The 26,690-nt window shown below is 43.5% G+C and overlaps 1 protein-coding gene across 14 annotated transcripts in view; it reads right to left on the bottom strand.

The window, feature by feature from the left end:
• The window catches only part of EP400 (E1A binding protein p400), a 70,369-nt gene extending 45,121 nt beyond the window's left edge, over positions 1 to 25,248 (bottom strand). For 6 of the 14 annotated variants that reach the window (XM_075568622.1, XM_075568628.1, XM_075568621.1 and 3 more), the window contains exons 1-10: positions 25,120 to 25,248; positions 21,865 to 23,227; positions 17,098 to 17,208; positions 13,072 to 13,092; positions 11,518 to 11,605; positions 10,721 to 10,828; positions 9,603 to 9,976; positions 5,161 to 5,445; positions 1,477 to 1,662; positions 530 to 670 (exon numbers count right to left, since the gene is read on the bottom strand). In XM_075568622.1, the coding sequence (XP_075424737.1) occupies positions 530 to 670; positions 1,477 to 1,662; positions 5,161 to 5,445; positions 9,603 to 9,976; positions 10,721 to 10,828; positions 11,518 to 11,605; positions 13,072 to 13,092; positions 17,098 to 17,208; positions 21,865 to 23,181 (2,631 nt within the window). In that variant the 5' untranslated portion in view covers positions 23,182 to 23,227; positions 25,120 to 25,248. The remainder of the gene's footprint in view (positions 1 to 529; positions 671 to 1,476; positions 1,663 to 5,160; positions 5,446 to 9,602; positions 9,977 to 10,720; positions 10,829 to 11,517; positions 11,606 to 13,071; positions 13,093 to 17,097; positions 17,209 to 21,864; positions 23,228 to 25,119) is intronic. The other 8 variants (XM_075568627.1, XM_075568634.1, XM_075568625.1 and 5 more) reach the window with 6 other exon arrangements.
• Between the last annotated feature and the right edge of the window lie 1,442 nt (positions 25,249 to 26,690).

Genomic DNA, 26,690 nt, shown 5'->3' on the forward strand with positions numbered 1-26,690 from the left:
TAACAATAGATGTTACCTTAGTAATATAAGAATACATTGTAGCTGGTGAGTTGCACTGAATGAAGGACTGATTGAAACTGAAAGGCAGCCATTTAGTTAACCCTGAGAAACAGGATCTTTGCTGATCGATCACGGGCGAACTAATCGATCAGCAGCATAGGAAATTAGTTTTTTGAAAGGCTGTATGTGTATATATATATATATATATATATATATATATATATATATATATATATATATATATATATATATACAGTATATATATATTTTTTTTTTTTTTTTTTCTCGAGTGCCGCTTGGATTGCCTCTTTAAGGTTCTATGTGCAGACATTTTTGCAAAGGAGAGAATCCACGTGGGGGCTTTATTCCTACAAGTCTGTTCAGCTGTATAGAGACAGCATACCGATGAAAGAAAATACTGAGTCGCACTCTCTCCCAACAGCGATGGGTTTAAACTTCTTCTTGTACAAAGATCTTCATCGCTTCAGCAACTATTTTTGAAGTTTAAGCAAATGATATGAAGTTTTACCTGTTCAATGTTGGACCAGAAATACTCTATTTCCCTTGCGATGGAAGCAGCAATACGTCTCAGTTTGCTCTGCTGCTCCTTCCTGGCTCGCTGCTCATTCACCTTCTTTTCTTCATGGTGACGAGCAGCTGTTCTCACCAACTAAAAAGGGGGGCGGGGCGGGGGGGGGAAGCAAGATACCGTACTATTATTTCAAGGTATTAAATACCAACTACAGCAAGGGTGGCCAACTCCGGTCCTCAAGAGCCACCAACAATCCAGGTATTGTGGATATCCCTGCTTCAGCAAAGGTGGCTCAATCATTGACTGAGCCACTGATTGAGCCACCTGTGCTGAAGCAGGGATATCCTTAAAAACTTGGCCTGTTGGTTGCCCTTGAGGACCGGAGTTGACTCCTCCTGAACTACAGCATTAGGCCTTGCCCCCGCTGCCTACTACAGCGTCCGCTGTGGCGGACGCTGCACGGACGAGAGCCCTCCCCTCAATGGTGCTGGGCCCGCTGCGAGAGGGGGCCGCAGCGCTCGGGCGAGAGATGCTCCTGCTCTCAATAGAATTGAGAGCAGGACTCGCGTCGAGCGATTAGGCACGCCCCCCGGCGGTTCAGCCAATGAGGGCGAACCTGCCGGGTGACGTCATGGCCGCGCCCCCGTCACTCCCCCGCCACGCCCCCCCCCCCCGGTCTCTCTTCCTGCAGTGAGCTGCAGACCGGGGAATCGGCTGAACGCGCCGACAATATCGCGGGCGCGCGTTACAGCGGAGATACCGGGGCCTTAGCCTTAGCCTACAAGCAAGAGAAAAGAAAGGCCTGTGTAACGTTACGTTTGTAATAGGATTTCTAAGGAGAACGGTGAACATTTGCCTAACATTATGTTTTGCCAATTTCTTTGGAAACCCTATTGCATTACAAAAGATGTTCAGTATCTCATTTCTACCCAACATAACATTACCTTCTTAGCACTGGCCACTTTCCACATCCTCTCTTGGGCGAAGTCGGCAGCCATCCACTGCATCTCTTCCAGCAGGTAATCCCAGTGGGATTTCGGTCGGGACGCCTCCTGGAGTTTGGGCAGCCGCCTCAGGGACCACAAACCTTCCTTCCTCAGCTCTGCGATGCGCTGATGGACCTGGTTCTCCTGCAAGGAACGCGTTTGACAAACAAATACTAGCAAGTCGGTGCGTGGGTAGGTTATATTACGAAGCCATACCCATAGTAAATCAACAGTTTACACAATCATAGGGCTTTGTTTTGTCATGCAAGTTAAGCAATATTTCTATCTCTACACAAAGTGGATACTCAAAGACTAAGTGTGTCTTCCAAAATACACTTCGTATGCAGTATGATTTTGAGCTTCTGTGGTCTTCCAGTACTGTTCACCAACAAGCATTGTTTTGATGTTCACAATCCGTTCATAAAAAGAGACATAAAGATCAATTTAGGGATGTATGTATATCTTTATATAGCGCCATCCATGTACTTTGTGCTTTACCGCAGTAACACACGTGATATAATATGAATAAGCGCGTCATACATAAAAGAAACATTAAGAAAAGGAGTCCATGCACTGAAGAGCTTACAATCTAAGTGATAAATAGGGAGAAGTTATAGAGACAGGAGGAGGGTGTTATAACAAGTGTATCTGCAAGGGGTCAATGCATATTAATGTGTACTGTAGGGCCGGCCTTACGGCTTTGCGGGGCCCAAGGGGAAATTATATATAGAAATAAATTAGTGCTGAAATGTAAGGAGGGGCAGAGTAGGGTATAGTGAGATATTAGGGCTGAGATGTAAGGAGGGGCAGAGGAGGGTATAGTGAGATATTAGGGTGAGGTGTAAGGAGGGGCAGAGGAGGGTATAGTGAGATATTAGGGTGAGGTGTAAGGAGAGGCAGAGTAGGGTATAGTGAGATATTAGGGCTGAGATGTAAGGAGGGGCAGAGGAGGGTATAGTGAGATATTAGGGCTGAGATGTAAGGAGGGGTAGAGGAGTGAATAGTGAGATATTAGGGCTGAGATGTAACGAGGGGCAGAGTAGGGTATAGTGAGATATTAGGGTGAGATGTAAGGAGGGGCAGAGGAGGGTATAGTGAGATATTAGGTTGTGATGTAAGGAGGGGCAGAGGAGTGTATAGTGAGATATTAGGATGAGATGTAAGGAGGGGCAGAGGAGGGTATAGTGAGATATTAGGTTGTGATGTAAGGAGGGGCAGAGGAGTGTATAGTGAGATATTAGGATGAGATGTAAGGAGGGGCAGAGGAGGGTATAGTGCGATATTAGGTTGTGATGTAAGGAGCGGCAGAGGAGAGTATAGTGAGATATTAGGGTGAGATGTAAGGAGAGGCAGAGGAGAGTATAGTGAGATATTAGGGTGAGATGTAAGGAGGGGCAGAGCAGTGAATAGTGAGATATTAGGGTGAGATGTAAGGAGGGGCAGAGAAGGGTATAGTGAGATATTAGGTTGTGATGTAAGGAGGGGCAGAGGAGTGTATAGTGAGATATTAGGATGAGATGTAAGGAGGGGCAGAGGAGGGTATAGTGAGATATTAGGTTGTGATGTAAGGAGGGGCAGAGGAGTGTATAGTGAGATATTAGGTTGTGATGTAAGGAGGGGCAGAGGAGTGTATAGTGAGATATTAGGATGAGATGTAAGGAGGGGCAGAGGAGGGTATAGTGAGATATTAGGTTGTGATGTAAGGAGGGGCAGAGGAGTGTATAGTGAGATATTAGGATGAGATGTAAGGAGGGGGCAGAGGAGGGTATAGTGCGATATTAGGTTGTGATGTAAGGAGCGGCAGAGGAGAGTATAGTGAGATATTAGGGTGAGATGTAAGGAGAGGCAGAGGAGAGTATAGTGAGATATTAGGGTGAGATGTAAGGAGGGGCAGAGGAGGGTATAGTGAGATATTAGGGCTGAGATGTAAGGAGGGGTAGAGGAGTGAATAGTGAGATATTAGGGCTGAGATGTAACGAGGGGCAGAGTAGGGTATAGTGAGATATTAGGGTGAGATGTAAGGAGGGACAGAGGAGTATATAGTGAGATATTAGGGCTGAGATGTAAGGAGGGGCAGAGGAGGGTATAGTGAGATATTAGGTTGTGATGTAAGGAGGGGCAGAGGAGTGTATAGTGAGATATTAGGATGAGATGTAAGGAGGGGCAGAGGAGGGTATAGTGAGATATTAGGTTGTGATGTAAGGAGGGGCAGAGGAGTGTATAGTGAGATATTAGGATGAGATGTAAGGAGGGGCAGAGGAGGGTATAGTGAGATATTAGGTTGTGATGTAAGGAGCGGCAGAGGAGAGTATAGTGAGATATTAGGGTGAGATGTAAGGAGAGGCAGAGGAGAGTATAGTGAGATATTAGGGTGAGATGTAAGGAGGGGCAGAGGAGGGTATAGTGAGATATTAGGTTGTGATGTAAGGAGGGGCAGAGGAGTGTATAGTGAGATATTAGGATGAGATGTAAGGAGGGGCAGAGGAGGGTATAGTGAGATATTAGGTTGTGATGTAAGGAGGGGCAGAGGAGTGTATAGTGAGATATTAGGGCTGAGATGTAACGAGGGGCAGAGTAGGGTATAGTGAGATATTAGGGTGAGATGTAAGGAGAGGCAGAGTAGGGTATAGTGAGATATTAGGGTGAGATGTAAGGAGGGGCAGAGTAGGGTATAGTGAGATATTAGGGTGAGATGTAAGGAGGGGCAGAGTAGGGTATAGTGAGATATTAGGGTGAGATGTAAGGAGGGGCAGATGAGTATATAGTGAGATATTAGGGCTGAGATGTAAGGAGGGGCAGGGGAGTGTATAGTGATGAGATATTAGGGTGAAGTATAAGGAGGGGCAGAGGAAGGTATAGTGAGAAATTAGGGTGAGATGTAAGGAGGGGCAGAGGAGAGTATAGTGAGATATTAGGGTGAGATGTAAGGATAGGCAGGGGAGTGTATAGTGAGAGATTAGAGTGAGATGTAAGGAGGGGCAGAGTAGGGTATAGTGAGATATTAGGGTGAGATGTAAGGAGGGGCAGAGGAGTGTATAGTGAGATATTAGGATGAGATGTAAGGAGGGGCAGAGGAGGGTATAGTGAGATATTAGGTTGTAATGTAAGGAGGGGCAGAGGAGGGTATAGTGAGATATTAGGGTGAGATGTAAGGAGAGGCAGGGGAGTGTATAGTGAGATATTAGGGTGAGGTGTAAGGGGGGGCAAATGAGAGTATAGTGAGATATTAGGGTGAGATGTAAGGAGAGGCAGGGGAGCGTATAGTGAGATATTAGGGTGAGATGTAAGGTGGGGCAGAGGAGAGTATAGTGAGATATTAGGGTGAGATGTAAGGAGGGGCAGAGGAGTGAATAGTGAGATATTAGGGTGAGATGTAAGGAGGGGCAGAGAAGGGTATAGTGAGATATTAGGGTGAGATGTAAGGAGGGGCAGAGGAGTATATAGTGAGATATTAGGGTGAGATGTAAGGAGGGGCAGATGAAAACATTTGTTTGTTGTCGTACACCAGAACCAAACATACATTTACTGTTGCAGTTTCCCCAAAGCCCCATTACTGTTGTGTTTAAGAGTGACGCCGAAGCCACATGCTGAACTCGGCTATTGTTTGTGGTCATTGAAATATATCTATTGTTCTACTCTTACCAGTTTTACCTGTTCGGCCAGCTTGTCCTGAGAGGTCTCCGGTGTTACTCCAGTGGCCGAACTCTGTATTTTTGGGCCCGTGGCGCCTGCTGACCCGGAAACTTTGGAAACCCCGGTGGAAAGAGATTTGTTTGTGGCTGGGGCGCTTCTGTTTGTTGGTGGGGAGAAGGAGGCGAGGGGTGCAGTGGTGGAGATGGCAGCCGGTGCCACAAAAGAGTTAGGCAGCAAGTTGCCCGCAATGCGATGCTGGGGAGATTCTGCGGCTGATCTCACCAGGGTGACGGTCTAATGAGGAAGCACATTAACAAATACATCTTCCACGGTTCACTTCACAGCCAGTTTATTGGTTTAATGGTTACTTTCTTTTGCTTAAAAATGCTGCACATACATTTTTCTGTGTGTTGTGTCTGGTACAGAGGTTCTCAACTTTAATGTGTCAAAGTGAGTGTATGTATGGATATATATAGATATATATATACACTTCTATCTGTATATCTACTTCTCCTGAACTATCCGGCCGAGATGTCCTGTGGATTTGCGGACCACTTTATTATCTCAACCTGAATGGTTGTGTGGATATGTGGGGATATATATATATATATATAAAAACAAAAGAGAACGCGCGCAGCCCATAGCGTAAAAAGCGTATAAATTTAATAAAAAGTTGAGGAGAGGGAAACAAGCTCACTCATAAACAAAGATATAAAATAGGCATGTAATCTCACCACCACGGAGACAGCACAATGTAACCTCCACAGCAAGGATGTATTAAGCGCTGCCAGCTGCTAGTCCAAGACACCAGACCTCGTGGATAAAGGTGAAAATGATACACACTGGATTCCTTAATGGTCAGTCCTTCCAAACTTGAAATTGCCTTTCCCTGCCCGGGTCCCTCGGGCCTCTGCTTCTCTCCTTATCTGTTTACTCTTGAACAGTGACCAATACAGTATAATACAGGTTATATTTAATTTAAATATGTAGTAACCACAATATCTATATGTTAGATCTGTTATACATGTGTGTTATGATTATTTATATACCATCCTTGGTATTAATATACATATGTTAATGAATTATATATATTTGTTTGGTCATTGTTCATATAAGTAATGTGCTCATTGCATGCAGCAGATTCGTCTGTTGTATTCAGCAAGTTAATATCTAATCTATCTACAAACTACTTTTATCCCATACATGAGATTTTGTATAATGGATATATGGTATATATATATTTTTTCAGAGTAACTAATGTTTACTTTCTTTTCTCACTAGTTTGATCTGCGTCTCTATGCGAATCTGCATGCTGGTTTGCAGTTTAATACACTTGGGGACGCTTTCCAATTGGTTACTGGTTGCTAGGCAACCCGTTTTTTGTATATATACACTTGTCTCAGTTTAGGTTCCAATATCCTTTGAGAAAGTCAGCGTGTCTGACGAAACGCGTCAGGATAGCAGTGACGACACTACGTCATCATTGTGGGACGGATAGTCTGTGGCGAGCTTCCACCACTGCTGCACAGAGCCCCAGTGCTGGTTCGGATGGGAACCAACCTGGTTTGGAAAGACTGACCATTAAGGAATCTTGTGTGTATCATTTTCACCTTTATCCACGAGGTCTGGTGTCTTGGACTAGCAGCTGGCAGCGCTTAATACATCCTTGCTGTGGAGGTTACATTGTGCCGTCTCCGTGGTGGTGAGATTACATGCCTATTTTATATCTTTGTTTATGAGTGAGCTTGTTTCCCTCTCCTCAACTTTTTATTACATCTATACGCTTTTTACGCTATGGTCTGCGCGCTTTCTCTTTTGTTTTTTTTAGATTCTTCTGGACGTGGTTCTTCCTCTGAAAGCTGCTCTATACCCATTTAAGCGCAATCATCTGACTGGACATTTACAAAGGAGAGGATTAGTATTAATTTTATTCATTCATTATACTGTTGGCTATTTCTTCTACGATATTAAGACTGATACAGCTACATTGTTTATTTCAATATTTTCATATCTATTGGCGCTACTATTTTTTGTCATATATATATATATATATATATATATTACAGAAAACAAGAAGAAAAAACAGGCGCACTCCTAGTGTGATAAAGTATAAAACAGTATTTATGGGATTGTAAAATATAAAAAGCGCACTCACAAACAGAGTAAAAATAATAGCATTTATGAGATATACTCAATCGCCTTGAAGCTGTGAAGGGAATGTATCAGCCTGTCCCGTTGGTGCCACCTCTGGTGTATCCGTTGGTTCAGCAAGGTGCACTGGAGCCACCGCAGCCAGATGATGTAATAATCAGCAACACGGTCAGAGACTCCCTCCAGATACACCTCCCACAGCTCTCACTGCTCACCAGCATGCAACTGCAAAACCGGAAGTGACAGCAGTCCCAAGCAAAATAGCAACAGCTCCAAGGTACTCTCTCCGTTCGTGCAGTAATGTCAGCTACAAACTCGAAGTCCTTAGTGACGAAACGCGTAGGGCGTTTCCCAAAGAGGCGAATTTGTTGCTGACATTACTGCACGAACGGAGAGAGTACCTTGGAGCTGTTGCTATTTTGCTTGGGACTGCTGTCACTTCCGGTTTTGCAGTTGCCTGCTGGTGAGCAGTGAGAGCTGTGGGAGGTGTATCTGGAGGGAGTCTCTGACCGTGTTGCTGATTATTACATCATCTGGCTGCGGTGGCTCCAGTGCACCTTGCTGAACCAACGGATACACCAGAGGTGGCACCAACGGGACAGGCTGATACATTCCCTTCACAGCTTCAAGGCGATTGAGTATATCTCATAAATGCTATTATTTTTACTCTGTTTGTGAGTGCGCTTTTTATATTTTACAATCCCATAAATACTGTTTTATACTTTATCACACTAGGAGTGCGTCTGTTTTTTCTTCTTGTTTTCTGCACATATCCTTGGGATATGGTGATCCTTATATACGGGCAGCAAAACTCCAGTGGACTAAGTACATTTTTTGGAATTTCAACTGACATCTGGTTTTTATTTTATTTTTTATGTTTCATATTTTTTATTTTTGCTATAGATTTCAGTTGTTTTTATCACCAATTCGCCCTTTTGGGGATTCTTTGGTCAATAGCCTTGTTAACTATCTGATTTACACAGCTGATTTATCCTTATCAAGCTTCCTAAGGCGCTACTCCAAGCCCCGGGCGAGTGGATTTAACATCGTGGCGAGCTCCTATTGGCCCAAGCAGCACACGTTTGGTACTAGGTGGCGAGTAGATTTTTTTCTTCGGCGAGTAGATTTTTTTGGTGATTTGTCATTTATATATATATATATATATATATATATATAGGAAAACACAGGGGGTGCCCAGTGCTACATCCAAATGACAAAACATACATGGTAATAATTACAAGAAATGATGCTTCAGTACTAATAACAATGCTAATGCTAATAATAAAATATGTTTTTTTAGTTAGAAATTTTGGCCAAAACATCATAAGCTTGCACACCAAACGTCAAGGTAAACCATAATAAGTGCAAGTCCTACACTACACTGCATTTGTTCCCAATACCTCTGTATGAGGGGGAAGAACCATAATAGATTCATTACCTGCAGCAAGATGAGACAATCCACCATTAAAAAGGGGGAGTTGACGTGAGCTCTGGGGGAGGTGCCACAACTAAACTAAAAAACCATATTTTATTATTAGCATTAGCATTGTTATTAGTACTGAAGCATCATTTCTTGTAATTATTACCATGTATGTTTTGTCATTTGGATGTAGCACTGGGCACCCCCTGTGTTTTCCTATATTCATGTGCCACAGCCCAGTTGCACTCTATGTGGCATTACATATAGTCAAGATTAGGAGGGTGTGGGCGTTTGAGCTTGCTGGGTTTGTGTGTTTAATATATATATATATATATATATATATATATATATATATATATATATATATATATATATATATATACATATATATATACATATACATATATACATACACACACACACACACAAATGTGTATAAGAGCATACTGTTTGTGGTCCGATAATCAAATAGAACACACTTATATGGTGATATCATGTTTTAGGACTCCATATATTAATACGGTAAACTTGGAATATATATTATTTGTGAAGTTGGGTACACTCTAGTACCCTTAGTGTAGTTTGGCAACTTCACAAATAACATATATATATCCGCTGAAGAAACCAGTATAAAAAAATAAATAAAACAACACGACAGGGTCAGATTTGTACATTTACAGGAACATTCCACATGAGATGTATCCACTAGCCTTATAGTTAATCAATAGTGAAATCGTAATCTTTTAATCAGTTATTAATTTAAGTAGTATAATGCCCATTGTGAGGAAGGCCCACACAGGTACTGCTCCTTTCAAAATTGCAAGTAGTGGAAAGGCAGCAGACACAGACAACGTGTACCGAGTATTCATCTCTTAACTACCTGCTGCTGAATTGCGGCTTGTGGCTGCGATACAGGTATCGGCATCTGGGTGTGGAACGCTGGCAGCAATGGCTGAGAGATCTGAGAGGGGAGCTGGCTTTGTGGAGATGCTGGGATGGTGGGCGGCTGCGGTTTAACTTGCACCTGTATCTGGGGCTGAACTTGAGCCTCCGTGATTTGCTGCTGTTGCTGGGCAAGGTGCAGGGCGTTGGGGAGAGAGGAGATGGGGATGTTAGAAGCCTGCCCCCTTCCGGGCAGCTGAGGAGGAGGGGTGTGCAGGCTAGCAGCGTTCTGCACTGGGGGACCTTTGGAAGCGTCATACTGCTGCTGGCTTTGCTTCTGCCCGGTCAGCTGCACATTGGGCGGCATCCCACCTGGGAGAAAGAGAAAGGTAAATTATCACATTTCAGTTAGAGGAGATTAAATGAAAACGTAATAATAATAACTTTATTTCATATAGCACTTTTCTCCCAATGGAACGTAAAGAGCATCACAATTACAGTACAGCACGCGGTACGCAGCACATAGGAATGTTACAGACACAGTCCCTGCCCAGATGATCTTACACTCTATGTCTTGGTGCTTGAGGCACAGGGAGATAAAGTGACTTGCACAAGGTCACAAGGAGCTGACACCGGGAATTGAACCAATAATTTTTTTTACGGAGTCAGTGTCTTCACTCCCTGAGCTACTCCTTCTTCACTTGTGTTCTCTTGGAGAGTGATAATCAAAGTGTTCCCAATCCAATCCTAAAGGTTGAATGCACATAGCCAACAGACATTCATAGAAAAGCTAGCAGATAGTAATCAATAAATGAGTAGACTGAACTAGCAATACTGATTGCCTCCTGTGATCAACATTATGGCCTTTCTCCATTTCTCTCTCCTGCTCTGACACTGATCTCTCCGACTTCCTTCCATCAGTTTAACCTAAATGACCAATTGAAAAAGGCGCCCAATTAAGAATTCCAGTAGTTACGTTGGTAATTCCACCATTTTAAAGGGCAAGGCTCTTTGCCTTCAGTGCAATTCAATTATATTTTTGATTCGTACACACTCCTCACGTCTCCTAGGGTCTCAAAGAGAATGTACCTACAGTACATTTAGATCAGGCATTACCTTGTGCTGTGGGCATGAGTTGCTGAAGAGACACCCCCGATGCCAACCCTGGGTGCTGGAAAACCATGCCATGACGAGACACATCAAGACGCTGTCTCTTATTGGGATCTGCGAGTATCAGAAAGACTTATCTTATAATGAGCAGCAAGTATTGGGTCTTGTACTAGCGATTGCCTCCATGTCCCAATCATGCAAACAGAAACGTCATAAATTCAGTAAAAAAAAAAGTCACCACCATTTGTACAGAAGACGAGGAAAAACAACGTTAAGAGTTAAACAAAAAAGTCACCTTAGTACCATTTCTCACCATGATATACATTTTCCCTTCTCACTAGAGCACAATTACCGTTCTGTTGAATGGCTAACATCATGAAAATTAAAAAAGGGACAGATTGAAGATTGGATTAGTCACATTATTGAGATTTCCTCTTGAGACGGGGTTGTTTGCCCCAAAACGTCGAGGAACTCTCAGCTGTGTCGGCCCGTAATATACTTTATCTGTTTGCTTTTGGTGATTTCTGTTTTGCTTAAGCATACTTTTGTACATTGACTTCATATTTTTGGATAAAAACATTTTCCTATTGCAATGTGCAGATTCAGCCTAGTTTAATGGGGGGTTTTAACCCCCGGCTCTGTGTACGTGTCACGCTATTGCAACACCATTGTAATTGTCAATACAAACAGTTTGGTACAATTATTGTGCTCTGATGATGCAGAAATTAAATTAATCTACATGGTTTCCAATAATTTTTCAACTAAAAATCTGATTACCGTCTTCAAATGTGTCATGAACGTACCTGCTTGTGTAAGGGCTTGTTGTCTTTTGAAGGCTTCAATGTCTATTGTATTTGCCGTTCCTACTGCTGCACCCCCTGTGAGTGTTTGCTATGTGTGGAAAAGAGACATACACAAAGTAAAAGTGTTACTGCATATTCATGATGGACTGAGACAGTAACACTAATCCTAGCATTTGTAATTAACCTCAACAAAAACATCTCCAAAACCTGTAGCATACTGTACATCTTAAGGCAGTGATTCCCAACCAGGGTTCCTCATATGGACCACAGACCCCCCCACCACCCCTTCCCCCCGGAGGTGTTTTTTTTGGTATGTATTTTGTAGGGTGGATTGAGTGAGAGTGGGGTAATTGATGGAAGGTTGGGGCGAGAATGAAAAAGAGAGGGGAGCAGGAGGGAGTGAGCGAGGAAAAGAGGGAGTAAGAGTGAGACGCAAGGGATAAATACATGCGAGGCGGGAGGGGGGAGAGTTAGTGAGATGGATGAGAAAGAAATACATGGGTAGAGGGTGGGAAATAGAGGTGGCTCGTGAGGTGTGAAATGTTGTGACTGACCCCTGTCGAACCTAATATGTGTCAGCCAGATAGGGGTTCCCCGAGATTTTTCGAAATACTTCAAGGGTTCCTCCAAACAAAAAAGGTTGGAAATCACTGTCTTAAGGTATAGTAGCTCAAAGTCTGTTCAGTTAAACACAATGAATAAAAAGAACAGCTATCCCATTTATAAGTGACCGGTGGGTAAATTCACCTCCAATTAGAGGAATGCTGGCAAATCTGTTAACTTACTTCTGTGCTTTTCCTGAAAATCTATATTGTGCAGTGTAACGTGTTAACTTGTCTGGTATTGAAACACATTCAAATGTATGCTTTTATACTACCTTTCTTTTTTTACTATGCTCAAGGAAAGTTGAACAGAGCCATTTGTAGGACTAAAGAAGACTTTAGCACAGAGGTATAACTTTATGTTATGTAATCCATAGGTCTGCTCGCTTAATATTAATGCATTATAGCTCTGTCACACAGACCCAATCTGCCCAGGGCACGAGTGGCCAACTCCAATCCTGAAGGGACACCAGCAGGTCAAGTTATCAGGATATCCCTGCGTCAGCACAGGTGGCTCAGTCAATGACTGAGGCACCGGTACTGAAGCATGGATAATCCAGAAAACCTGACCTGTTGGTGGCCCTTGAGGACTGGAGTCGGCCGTCCCTAGGTGCATAGGAATGTAAAACAGAATGCAGCATGTGTGAGAGAACTCCTAAACATGCACTCATAATCCATCTAGAAATGAAGGGTATAAATATTTCTGCATTGGACGACATGTCAGTTTATATCTTTGCTTCCCGTTTGTTGCCAGCATAACAGACAAAGGCACAGTGTTTGGGGGAAACGGGAACCAACAAAGGTAGCCAAGTTGTTACGGGTTACTGAGCATCAAGAGGGGATGTCAGGTTTTAGTAAATCCAACAGTACCTGGCCTTTTTTTTTTTTATAATAGAAATGGTTACACAACAGACCTGCATTATTTACAGACACACCACACAAGGTTACTCACCAAGCCACTGCTTTGTACTCGCTTTAAAAGAAAGAGAAAACCCACTTCATTTTTAAAGCATAATAACTGTGAATGAACAGCGTATTGGTCATCTGGTATGAATCTCTGAAACATGTGTGAGCGCTTGGTGGAAAGTTTCCAATTGAGCAGAAACGAAACAATTAAAAGTAAATGAGACATGCTAACATGGGAGAAAGGAAATTCATGGCAATGTGATATGCTTTTTCCTGGGACACTCAGGGGCTCTGCTCAATCTTGCCATTTAAAAGACAAAAACAGCACTTCGGTGCCAGCACAGATTACAGCCAAGACGGCAGAGAGAACCCAAGGAAAATAACATTGTAACCATTCATTTTAGTTGACTAAATCGAAGTCCTGATTAAAAGAGGATCCATTGTGCTCAGTTTAGCTGTTTCCTAGAGCAGTGTTTCCCAATCAGGGTGCCATGGCACCCACCCTCTGCCAAGGCAGAAAATCTGTGCCGGCTGATCAGCTGGCGCGTCTGGCGCTGTGTGGAGAGTGAGAGGCTGTGATCCGCCTTTACTCACTCTCAGCCCGGCACAGAGGAGAGAGAGGCAAGGCGGATTGCAGTCTCCCTGCCGTGAATGTGGAGCGTGTGATAGAGAAAGGCGATGAGTGTGCTCTGTGAGAAGGGGGGACGGTGGTGGTTGGAGATAAAGGGAGAGTGTGTGCACTGTGGCAAGGGGGGTTAATGTGGAGTGTGTTGAGAATAAGTGAGTATGAAGTGTGTAAGAAGGGAGTGAGTGTGGTGGGTTTGTGTGTGTGAGGATGGGGAGTGTGGTGTGTGTTAGCGAGAAGGGTTGGGTGCGTTTGATGAACAGAGGTGCCCCGAGATTTTAAAATTCTCCAGCAGTGCCCATGCTCAAAAAAGGCTGAGAACCATTGTCCTAGAGTATTACAATAGAAGTACATATCTCTTCATTCTGAATCTGTCTTTAAAGCTGCCGAGTTTCCCAAGTTTGATTCATATAGTTAGAGCCGTGATTCCCAACAGAGGGGTTTGGGAGGTGTCTCCAAGGGGTTCGCCGCCCAAAAATCTGCAAGGGTGGATCCCATCCAGTATAGGTGGTTCCTGAGCCCGTGTAGGGACTGCGCACTTAGTAATGCACCAAACTGCACCTTAGCATGAGGGGTACAGCGGTCAGTTACAGCAGGAGCTTCCAAAGTCACCACCCCCCCCACAATGTTTTGCATCCACAGCAGCAAGGCATTGTGGGGCATGACTTTGGAAGCTCCCGCAGTGACAGCTATACCCCCCATGCTGCCTGCACACACTGAGGGGCAGAAAAAAGAAGAAAAATGACATATCAAAACATGGAATTTAATAAATAATATTATAAAATGTGCATGGTTTATCTCCTCTGTAACTTCTCTGATTAAAGGAGCAATCCAAGCAATATCCTACGTGGGATTAAAAAAAAAATCCGTTTTGTAGTATTAGATAATACTTACTACCTATTTTTATTTTTAAATTAAACTCTTTGTGCCATTTTGTATGAGTTCTAATATACTGGGCATCCATTGATTTCTATAGCAGGCTTTAAACGCACCTCCCCAGCAGTGCAAGATCTTTGTAACACTTTCCTGGTTGTGATCATTTGTTGCCAATATTCCCAGTAGTTTAAGATGCAAACTGGGACAATAGATAATGTTACCTTAGTAATATAAGAATACATTGTAGCTGCTGAGTTACACTGGAGGATTGATTGAAACGGAAAGCCAGCCATTTAGTGAATCCTTCGATCACGGGAGAACTAATCAATCAGCAGCTTAAGCAATTAGTTTTCAAAGAAGATAATCAAAGGCTGCATATATTAAAACTAAAAAAAAAAATTAAGCTGCTTCGACTCAACACTCCTCAAATCCCTTATTCGGGTGAAAGGTGTAAATTAGGAACACAGTATCAGGATGATATACTGAAACTACCATATGAGACACATTGTAAAAAGTACCCTCAAAGCAGAAACATCGCTGCCTGATACCCTGACCCCGTACCCTTTAATCCTAGAAGAGATTTCTGAATTCACAGGGAAGCTTAAATCTGAAAGTTGTCTTTTTTCCCCAATTAAAAAAAAAAGAAAGTTTGGAATGGACTCTAAAGTAAAACTGTTGGATTTCTATGGAATTTTTTGAGTGCTGTCTATCTCCACATTCTTTTAAATGTTGGATTTCTATGCACGGCCATTTTTGGTCCAGTAATTACAATACAACACAAAGTAAGTGGTTCATACAAAAAAAAATTAAAAAAATCTTGAAAAATACAAAAAAGGGACAGTTACGCAGTAAAAGGACGCCAAAACATTCGTGAAAATTCAACCTGGACTACTGCTACAAGCTAGACATCATATTTACCAAGCAGTGCTACGCTTTAAGGCGGGGGTGGGCAACCCCCGTCATCAAGGGCTAAAAACAGGTCAGGTTTTCTGGATATCCCTGCTTTAGCACAGGTGGCTCAATTCGTCCTTGCATCAGCACAGTCTTTGACTGAGCCACTGATTGAGCCACTTGTGTGGAAGCTGGAATATCCTGAAAACCTGACCTGTTGGTGGCTCTTGAGAACTGGCGTTGCCCAACCCTGCTTTAAGGCATCTCTCGGCCTACTCATTTCAATAGGCCATAGGTGGCGTATGGTTTAAAACCGCTGTGAAGATAAGGCCCTGTATTTTTTTCCTTTTCGGAATGATGTTGTCCGACCAGCCAAACGCACTATTGGCTCATGACTAACCGTGTTTGAAAGAGTTCAATGTGCAGAACAAACAGGTTAGAGAGAGAGCATAGAAGGGCCAAAGAAGGCCTAGAGAAGGGAGTATAAGGTTAAAAAAAAAAGGGGTGGGGGGGGGTGGGAGGAGAGAAGTGCAACAACGACAGCTGATGTGACAAAGCCAAAGCGAAACAGAAGCTAATGGTGCCACTGCGAGCAGAGATAGGTAGCAAAAATACATCATTAGTCCTCACTTCGTATGCCACTACAAAGTCAGGTTTCAATTGTTTTACTTACTGCAGATGCACTGGACACTAGTTTTATAGATTGGTACGTTTCAGGGAGGTCATGGTTGATGACAAACAAGGAAGGGTCCCACTTATTATGAGAGACACAGTAAAGAATGCCTTTGCATATTTGACTGCATTATACTGTCCGGAGTACTTCTCCTGCCTTGTGATTGTAGAGCTGCCTTTAAATAAGCTCTCTTGGGTTTCATGCAAAGATTTAGAGAGGAACGATTTGCTGAAGAAAATCAAAACAAATCTTCAAAAAAAACTGGGATTTGTCATTAGATCTTCTGAACACGGAAAAAAGTCCCAATTTTCATAAGCAGACCCAAACCCTGCTAAATAATAAAGAGGTCACTGTTCTTTGCAGGTAGACTTGAAATCAAATCTAAGAGCAGCTCAATATCCCTCGCAGAGGAATCCTCATAACAACTTTTTAGGATGGGTGGAAACAAAGGGAATGCTTCATGAGAGAAATGGAGAAATAAAAATGTCAAAAGACAAATGCGGGAGTCACACAAGGTGGAAGATTGTGAATTTAGCTATCACTAGGAACAAGAACGATTCACACACAGCTGCTTGGTCTGCAGTTATCACAGGACTTGCTCATGCATTTCAATGTTTTGAAGCCTTTGGTTTAGGCCCTTTCACCCCTGAGTTTGGTGGCAGCGGTGGGATGCAGGATTTCAGGTTGGCAGGGTAGTTATCCTGCCGAAGAGGAATTAGCCAGTGGCAGCTCATCTTAGCTCCTCTTACAATCACTGCCCCAAAGTGGCAATAAAAAAAAAAGGCTTTTAGCACTGTTTGTGCATGTACCCCACCAAAGAGATTCTCTCGGGGTGAAGGAGTTATATGATAATGGGCTTTTAAATATGAAAATACAGATAGGTATCTGTATGTGTATATATATATATATATATATATATATATATATATATATATAAAAAAAATTGGAATGGATAATAAAAAAAAAATCTGAGATGAGGCTACATTTTAGAACCATCGAAAAGGTACCTGGAATGGTTGCTGCTGTGATGAAAAAGCAGCAGAAACATTGGGAGGAAGCTGGGTTGCAATAGCAACAGGAGTACCAGTCTGCCCATCTTTTCCTGTCACAATCTTTACCTGAGAGGAAATATTTCAAGAAGAGGGAAAAATCACTTTCTTTTTGATTCGGCCTGTCCTTCGTTACTTTTTTTTTTTTGTGGTTTATTTATTTTGTCATCCCATCACTGAAGCCGGGATTGTAATAACTAAACATCCAAAAAAATGGCATTTTGCCCCAAAATACAAACCATGAATGTTTTTTTTTTGGTTTGGGCAAAAATTTGCTTCTATATTAATTGAAATTGTTTGTGAAGAATTGTGGACGCATTCCAATACAAAGGTGCGGGTGAATTTGAAGCTGTCCTGAGTCGCCAGCACATTGCACAACACTTGATACCAGTTTGTTTGGGTCATGTTCCCATCCAAGCTGGACTCAATAGGCGTCACTGGGCTGGTGTTTGCTCTGCCTCGAAAGGAAGGCAAAATGGCGTGACAGACAGGTTTCACTGGAAGGAGCCTCCAACACTTAGTAAGCGATGAATGCAGGAGCCCAACTTCTCACCATACAAGCCCTGGAAAAGGGGGTAAACGTTCCGGGGAAGGGTTGAGGCGCACTGAATTAGCAGGACGTGGGAAAGGAAGAGAGAGGGAAAAAAAGGGAAAGAACGAAAAAAGAAAGACAAGAACGGGAAAAATACAAATAAAGCAGGAAAAACGCTCAGTTGTCGGACATCAGGCACCTTTCGCCTTTTCACTTCTTTAGCCTGACTACACTGCAAGACCTGGCAATCTTCAAATAATGCTCATACAATTTAAGTGTATACCTGATTTAACTGTAGGATGTGACTCCTCTAGTACTTGCAAAACTAAAGATTTCTCTCCATACATTAAGGATATTGTGACACACAGTATATGCAAGTGGGGAGTAGCAATCTTGTAGTTAAAATAATGGCGTCTCGAGATGCAAAAGTACACAAGTGCCAGGTTTGTGTGATTTGGGGGCAAATTGTTTTATCTTCCTATGTATCCATTATTAAAATGTTTTCAGTACCTGAGACACAGGACGGATCGCATCTGTAATCTCCTAAAATGTGCAAAGCACAACAATATTGGGCGATAAGAAAACTAATACATGTAGAATGGTTATCAACTAGACATACACAATCTTAGCAAGATCAAAACCAAGACTCACAATATATAAATATATATATATATATATATATATATATATATATATATATATAAAACAATAATTATATATATATATATACATATATATATATTAATTTTTTTGGCCAATTGAAGAGCCACTGGGAGAGGGACCTCAAATATACAACAGACAAAGACGCCCCAAAGGTACATCCAATATAGCAAATTATTTAGTTAATTACTATATGTTTCTTTCTTCTCATAAGTATGAATCGTTTTAGTTCAATCCTTTGACAAAAACATTCCAAGCCTGCAAAATATAGCATTGAACTAAAATGACTCATACTTATTGTCACGATGACACCAACTTTTATCAACACATTTATATTTCTGGGTACTTGATTGAACAGAACAAGTTGCAAAATAAATTGTTATTTATTTCCTTAATAGACAAACACACAACATCTGCAGAATACACTTAAAACCACACTCACTGGGATCAGGAAACGAAATAAATTGTCCTTGGAACGAAATAAATTGTCCTTTGCTTGCCAGTGCAAGAAATGCAGCCTTGGTTTTTAAAAGTCCTGTGGTTATTAACCCCTTCACTCCTGGACTGGTTCCTGCTGTACTGGAACAAAGTCTTGCATCTTTACATCATGGATTAAAATTCAAGAGTCACACTGGGAATAATTGGGAAGCCACATTTATAGACGGCCCAAAGCTATCTTTAACTCGTGGGAACAAAAAAACCCACGAATAGCCAAGTGACCCACAATTTATAAGACCGGTCAAAAGGGCTGTCCGGTGGGCAGGGCGCATGGGTCAGGTTGACGCCCATGCCACTTAGCATACCTGGGCTACACCCATTTCTTGGGGCCACTGTGTCTGGGCTATGTCTTAAAGGTGTCACTAGCCTGACATCTGCTGTGCATCAATATGCCAGTATTGTATACATTATGGGCCTATGGGTCTTGTCATAATTGACACTCTTTTAGACAGGGGGACTCTAAATCTATGGGAGACTTTTGAGGCTCCATCATAAAAATAATTACAACCCTTTAAGGCTTGGTCATAAAAATACCGAAGCTCATTCACCCATATCGCAGCTGGAGGTCCAAGTAATTCCTGCTTGGACTTACAAAAAAAATACATCCTGCCTTACATTTAAGATCTGCTATCATGTGTTGGTTAGAGGGTATGGCAAGCAAGGCATCTTGTCTTTTACCCTCGCAGACAGGGAATGGCCTGCACATGGGGAATAAAAATGGCGGGGACAGGGCAACAACAGAAATGCATGGCAAATCAGGTATTAACCCTTTCCTCCCCGTCACACTTATGAGAAGAAAAAACATATAGTAATGAACTAAATAATTTGCCATATTGGATAAGCATTGGGGCGTCTTTGTCTTTTGTTGAATGGTTATCAACTGCCGTAAAAGGAGCTTAACAAAGCCATGAAAACTATTGAACACATTCGTAAAACAATGTGACAGTTTCTTAAAGGCAATTACAGACGAAACAATAACACTGTAAGGAAAGGTAAACATACAATTACTTGACACATTATGTCTATAGAGAGACCAAAAAAAAAAAAAGCATCTCAACAAGCACACAAAGAAAAAATACCAATTTGCATCTATATTGAAAAATATTTATTATAACAACATTTCTCCACCTTTAATATCACCAACATGTATCACTGATGCAATGATTGAGCCACCTGTGCTGAAGCAGGGATATCCTCAAAACCTTACCTGTCGACAGGGCCGTCTTAACAGCATTATAGGCCCCCGGGCAAAGCAGTGCACTGGGCCCTGCCAACTCTCCGCTACAAGTTGTAATTTTTCTCCTTCTACCGAGTTAGCGGGAGATTTGAATGTTGAGGCGGGTGATCGGAAAATGAGTGTTAAATTCTGGTCTGTGCACAGATTAGCGTGGGGCCCCTATGCTCGTGGGGCCCCCGGGCAACTGCCCAGCGTGCCCATGCGTTAAGACGGCACTGCCAGTCGGTGGCCCTTGAGGACTGGAGTTGAGCGCCCTGTGCTAGACTTTGCAGCGTTCAATGCAGGGATCACCCATGTATTCTCAGCTCTGTGATAAATGCACTATATGTGATCCAAAGTTGCAGTGTCACTTTTAACTGCGTGGATATGTTTCTCATATCTGCTTTATATATATATTGAACACATTTGAATTTTTAATATTATATCTGCAGTATGAGTTGTGCATAGACGCGCCCTATGCATATAAAACATAGATTTAGTAACAATATAGACATCAATTGACTGTTGTAACTATTAGGCAGATGATATTTGAATTATTTACACCAATAGAGGGTCAGGAATATATATACAGGCATACCCCGCATTAACGTACGCAATGGGACCAGAGCATGTATTTAAAGCGAAAATGTACTTAAAGTGAAGCACTCCCTTTTTTCCACTTATAGATGCATGTACTGTACTGCAATCGTCATATACGTGCATAACTGATGTAAATAACGCATGTGTAACAGGCTCTATAGACTCCCCGCTTGCGCACAGCTTCGGTGCAGGTAGGGAGTTCAACTTTGCTGTTCAGGACGTGCTGACAGGCGCATGCATGAGCTGCCGTTTGACTATTGGGCGATATGTCCTTACTCGCGAGTGTACTTAAAATGAGTGTCCTTAAAGCGGGGTATGCCTGTATAGCTTTTTTTAATGGGGGGTTTCTATGAAGGTAACTTTAATATAGTGATTATTTGTACGTAAACACGTTTTTATTGGCCATAACAGTGGAGTGCTGTTGATGTTATATAAAAAAAAAAGTGGAGAAATGTTGTTATAATAAATATTTTTCAATATAGATACAAATTGGTATTTTTCTTTGGGTCACCGAGTACTTGTGGAGGTGCTTTTTGTTTCTCTCTATAGACATAAGTAGCAATTGATGACCGATTACCTACAGCACTGCTCTATATACAGGGTTTAGAGATCCATATAAAGATTTGCATAAATGAATACTTGATTCCACAATTTTTTTTATTTTTGAGTGTCTAAGCATACAGTTACACCTTTTAGGAGTTTTTGATTTTAAAGAGAAAAGGATTTTTGTTATCAGTTTTCACGAATATGATAGCCAAGCAAAATTAAACTCAACCACATAGAGTAAAAGAATGATCAGACATGCAGCAATATGTTCCCTGCTAATAGTAAGATTAAGCTCCGAATAGGTATACTCTAATACTGAAGCTGCATAAAGTAACGGAGATATATTTTATAGTGCAAAGCTGCTATCAAAAGGTTAATATTTTTTTTTTATTTTTTTTTTAAGCAATTGTCAAAAGAAACCGATCATAAAAATATAATGTACAGGTAATGTCTTGGCAATAAATGGTCTAATGTCACAAGCCTTGAAATGCACAGCATTGAGAATGCACACAACAAAACTAAATGGGAGATTTAAATAATGGCATTTAAGCGGGAATCGCGATCCGATGCCCCGTATTGGTAAACCCAGGCGTAAGTCTTTTACTTCCTGGAAGCATGATCACATCCTTCATAACCAATGTGTAAAAGTATTGAGAAGCGCTGTTCATCTTACCTCATCGTTGATAACTTCAGATTGTTCTTCCTCTTCCTCCTCCTCTAGATCCAAATCACTTTGCCGGAGGTAACCCTGCAGCCCCATGGTGGGTTTCTTCTTGAAGGCCAAGAAATCCATCATATTCCCCTGAAAGTGTTGCAGGAAGAACAGCTCAATCAGGTACTCCTTTAAGTTTTCCTTCAGGACCTTCATGTGTTTGTGATGAAGCTCCAAGCACTGCTTCCTCATCCGAGCATCTTCTTGAGTTGCCGGGGGAACTTCCTCCAGCTTCTTACTTTGCTTTTTCACTGTTGGGGTGAGGGGAAGACTGGACAGTCCCTGGGGGCCAGCAGCTCGTGATGGACTTGTTGGAGTGGGCGGTGATGTCATCCCAAAAGCTGACCCTCCAGTCACCCCCGCTATCATGCCTCCAGAAGTCCTATCAAAGCTGATGGTCCTGCCCAGCTGCTGGCTATGAAGCACCTGCTGCTGCTGCTGGATGAGCTGACCCTGGATAATACTGCTGATCTGCGGTGGTAAGTTGGTGGTTGTTATGTGGCTTGGGGTACTCAACGTTTGCATATTTGCTCCACTCGCCCCAGGACTTTGAGGCCCAAGGTGATGAATGGTGCCACCAGTTTGAGAATGAGGCTGTGAAAGCCTGCGTTCCCTCATGCTGGCCTGCGCTGCCCCTGATGGAAGCTGTACCTGTGCTGCGGTTCCCTGGGCAATTTGTGCAATACCAGACCCCTCATGAAACACAAAGTGCCCACCGTTTGATGGGCTCAAACTGATCTGTCTCACCAGCACACTGGCATCCACAAACCCACGTGTAGGACTCTGGCTGCACATTCCCAACCCAGCCCCTGCAGTTCCCATGCGTACACCTTGCAATGGTTGGATAGGCACCGCATTGGGTAGTGTGGGGCTTTGTGTTTGGACCTGTTGAGACATAGGAGAGGTCACCTGGATATAGGATGGGGATCCATGCTCAAACCTCCTTGGCTGGGAGCTGAACTGGAACCCCGGTGAAGCTGGATTAGGGATCGGCAGTGGGGTCAGAGTAATCTGTTGGCTTCCTGCCACCACCGGCCCCACATTCTGCAGGGTGATGTTCACGTTCTGACCGGTCGCTGGATTGCGGCTCATAATGAGCTGCTGGATTTGGTAACTTGGTGATTGGGGACCAGAGGCACTGGCAGCCGGTGCAAACGAGGGAGCAGGAGACTGGGGTAAATTTGTCTGCATGGGTGTGTCTTCTCCTTCATTGCCTGTGAAGGATCTGGATCTCTGGAGTGGGCGTGGAGGGTTTGGGGGTCCGTTGCCATGATGCATTGTTGCCTTTCTTTTTTTTTTTTTTTAATCTAAAAGTTACAAAATTCTTCCAAAGAGAAGAAACAAAGAAGGAAAATCCAAGTATTAATACCCAAGTTACTGTAATACACATAGCACTTTGATTGTATGCTCTTCGGCTGCAATGACTCCTTTTTCTAATGTTACTTGTATGTTTGAAGCGCTTATTTCCATTATGTGTTATTTGTATTATTTGCTATTTTAGATTCTTTCACGTGTATTACTGCTGTGAAGCACTATGTATATTAATGGCGCTATATAAATAAAGATATACATACACAGTGGGTCATAAACAAAGAGCAATGCAGTTTTAAGCAGCTATTATGTAATGTATGTAACAATTCACAATATTTTGAGTCCTGAATAGCTTTCCATCACTACGTATAACTTTATTTACATAGCGCAATCTATGTACATAGCGCTTTATAGCAGTAATACACATGAAATAATAATAGAACACATAATGGGAATAAGCGCTTGAACCATAAAAGAAACATTAGGAAAAAGGAGTCCTTGCCCCAAAGAGCTTACAATTTATGTGATAAGTAAGAAGAACGTAGAGACAGTAGGAGGGTGTTCTGGTAAGTGCGTCTGCAGGGGGCCAAGGTCGATGTATGAGGTGTATAGTATCAGCCACAGAGCTACCTACATGCTTCGTTACAGAGGTGTGTTTTAAGAGGACATTGTCCTTCCATAGTTAATTACCTATTTTGGTTTTAACCCAACATCTTCTCGATTATAAATGGAAAAGTACAATTTGATATGTAATACAGAACACCCCACAGTGCAGCCAACCTGCCTGACAAACACAGGGTCGCTGCTTTTAAATGACCTGGGATTTCTTTTTTCCGAGGGAAAAATGTGAAGGATACAATTTAAATGAATATGTAGGTTTTTATACAATTTTTAGTACAAAACCGATAAACAGGTAGCAAGAAATTACAGGTAACATTCTAATAAATGTTATGACCAATTGTACTAAAAAGTTTGTGTGTGTATGAATTTAGGGACATTTAGAGCACATTAAAATGTGGCTGGCACTTGATTTGCTTGGCCCCTGCATGGTATTAGGGACAGGTGTACACATACAGGTAAGAACAAACAGAAGATGAAGGGAAAGGCTGGAAAATGCTAATTCTACAGAAGCTGTCATATGAGAGGGTGGTGACAGAGGAAAGTGGGTGGCAAGCAGGGGACACAAGGAGCATCCTACAGAGGAGGCGGATAACCTAGGGACAGAGACAGGAGGGGGGGGGGGGGCAGACTGACAGACTAGGGACAGAGACAGGAGGGGGGGGCAGACTGACAGACTAGGGACAGAGACAGGAGGGGGGGGGGTTGACTGACAGACTAGGGACAGAGACAGGAGAGGGGGGGGCAGACTGACAGACTAGGGACAGAGACGGGAGAGGGGGAGAGAGAGACTGGGAATACGGGGGGGGGGGGGGGGGGGGGACAGAGACTGGGAAAAGGGGGAGGGGGCAGGCCGCGGAAAAACATGGTACTGAGAGTGACAGGACGGGGACTTGGTGGCATTATCCTGCGGGACGGACCAGTGACAGCAGCGGGGAGACTGGATCAGGGAAGACTAGTGACAGACTGGGGACAGGGAGGAGGTGACAGCCGCGGTCAGGGCGCAGCAGTAACGGGACCGGCGCAGAGGCCGGGAGGGGGCGCAACGGTAACGGGACCGGCGCAGAGGCCGGGAGGGGGCGCAACGGTAACGGGACCGGCGGAGAGGCAGGGAGGGGGCGGTGCAGTAACGGGACCGACGGAGAGGCCGGTGCAGTAACGGGACCGTCTGAGGGCGGTGCAGGCCCTGGGCTGGCTGCTCGGTGACAGGCCCCGTTAGGTCACACGGCCTTGGGGACAGCATGCTGGGAGGGCCGGGTGTGTCCCGGTACATCTCCCCCCCCTCACCTGTCTCCGCCATCGGGCTTCGCGTCTTTCTGACGGGGGCAGCTGTACGGAAGCCGGAGCGGGACTCCAGACTCAGCGCATGCGCGGAGATAGCACAAGACAAAGAGCTGTGCTCAGCCAGGGACCCCAGAGCTGTCAATGTGACAGGAAGGGGGGTGTCACCCAGAGCTGTCAGTGTGACAGGAGGAGGAAGGGGGGGGGGGGAGAAAGCACCCAGAGCTGTCAGGGTGAGAGGAGGGGTGGGGGAATGTCACCTAGAGCTGTCAGTGTAAAAGGGTGGGAGGAAGGGGGGTCTGAGGGAAAAGGGGGGGAGAGGGAGGGAAAAGGGGGGGAGAGGGAGGGAAAAGGGGGGGAGAGGGAGGGAAAAGGGGGGGAGAGGGAGGGAAAAGGGGGGGAGAGGGAGGGAAAGGGGGGGGGGAGAGGGAGGGAAAAGGGGGGGGGAGAGGAAGGGAAAAGGGGGGGGGAGAGGAAGGGAAAAGGGGGGGGGAGAGGAAGGGAAAAGGGGCGGAGAGAGGAAGGGAAAAGGGGCGGAGAGAGGAAGGGAAAAGGGGGGGAGAGGGAGGGAAAAGGGGGGGGGAGAGGGAGGGAAAAGGGAGGGAAAAGGGGGGGGAGAGGGAGGGAAAAGGGGGGGGAGAGGGAGGGAAAAGGGGGGGGAGAGGGAGGGAAAAGGGGGGGGGAGAGGGAGGGAAAAGGGGGGGGGAGAGGGAGGGAAAAGGGGGGGAGAGGGAGTGATAGCTCCCTCCCTATCCATACAACAAAAAGTAAAGTGCTGAAAGCCCTACTGCTTACAAACAATACCGCATGTGCGGTGACCACTAGCGGCTAAATATAAATCAAAAAGTGTACAGAGTACTTATACATATAAGCAAGAATGGCTGTTAAAAAACTGACCGAACAAGATCAGGGAAACATACATATAACAAATACAAACCGGAGCCTCACAAAAGTCCAATAAATGTAAATATAAGGCAATATGAAAACCTTATTACAGGAGTCCAATCTGGAACATCCAGATCCACTTGAATAATCCACGAAGAAGTTTCCTCAGGACGTGTGGAATTAAACACAAGGGACAATCAATCATAGTGTGTACTGCGGCATCCACAACATAACTAAGACGGGACAAGACTAAAACAATGAACAATTAAAACACTGCTGTACTGAACAGCTAAGCTAATTTATTAAAATATAAGAGACGTCTGTCTACAAATACCAGAATCCTATCGTGTTGTGAATAAGATTCTGGTTTTTGTAAACTGGACCAGCAGCGCGACCCAACTCAGGTATGTTTAGACCAACATTATCTCTTTTATATTTTAACAAATTAGTTTAACTGTTTATTTCAGCAGTGTTGTGTTTGCTAGTGTGTTAGTCTTGTGCCATCGTAGTTGTTTGTTGTTTATGCCGCAGTACACACTATGATTGTCCCTTGTGTTTAATTCCACACGTCCTGCAGAAACTTCATCGTGGATTATTCAAGTGGATCTGGATGTTCTAGATTGGACTCCTGTAATAAAGGTTTTCATCTTTGCTGGTTTGTATTTGTTATAGGGAGCTGTCAATGTGACAGG

The sequence above is a fragment of the Ascaphus truei genome, chromosome 13 (assembly GCF_040206685.1).
Source record: "Ascaphus truei isolate aAscTru1 chromosome 13, aAscTru1.hap1, whole genome shotgun sequence".
Lineage (NCBI taxonomy): Eukaryota > Metazoa > Chordata > Amphibia > Anura > Ascaphidae > Ascaphus > Ascaphus truei.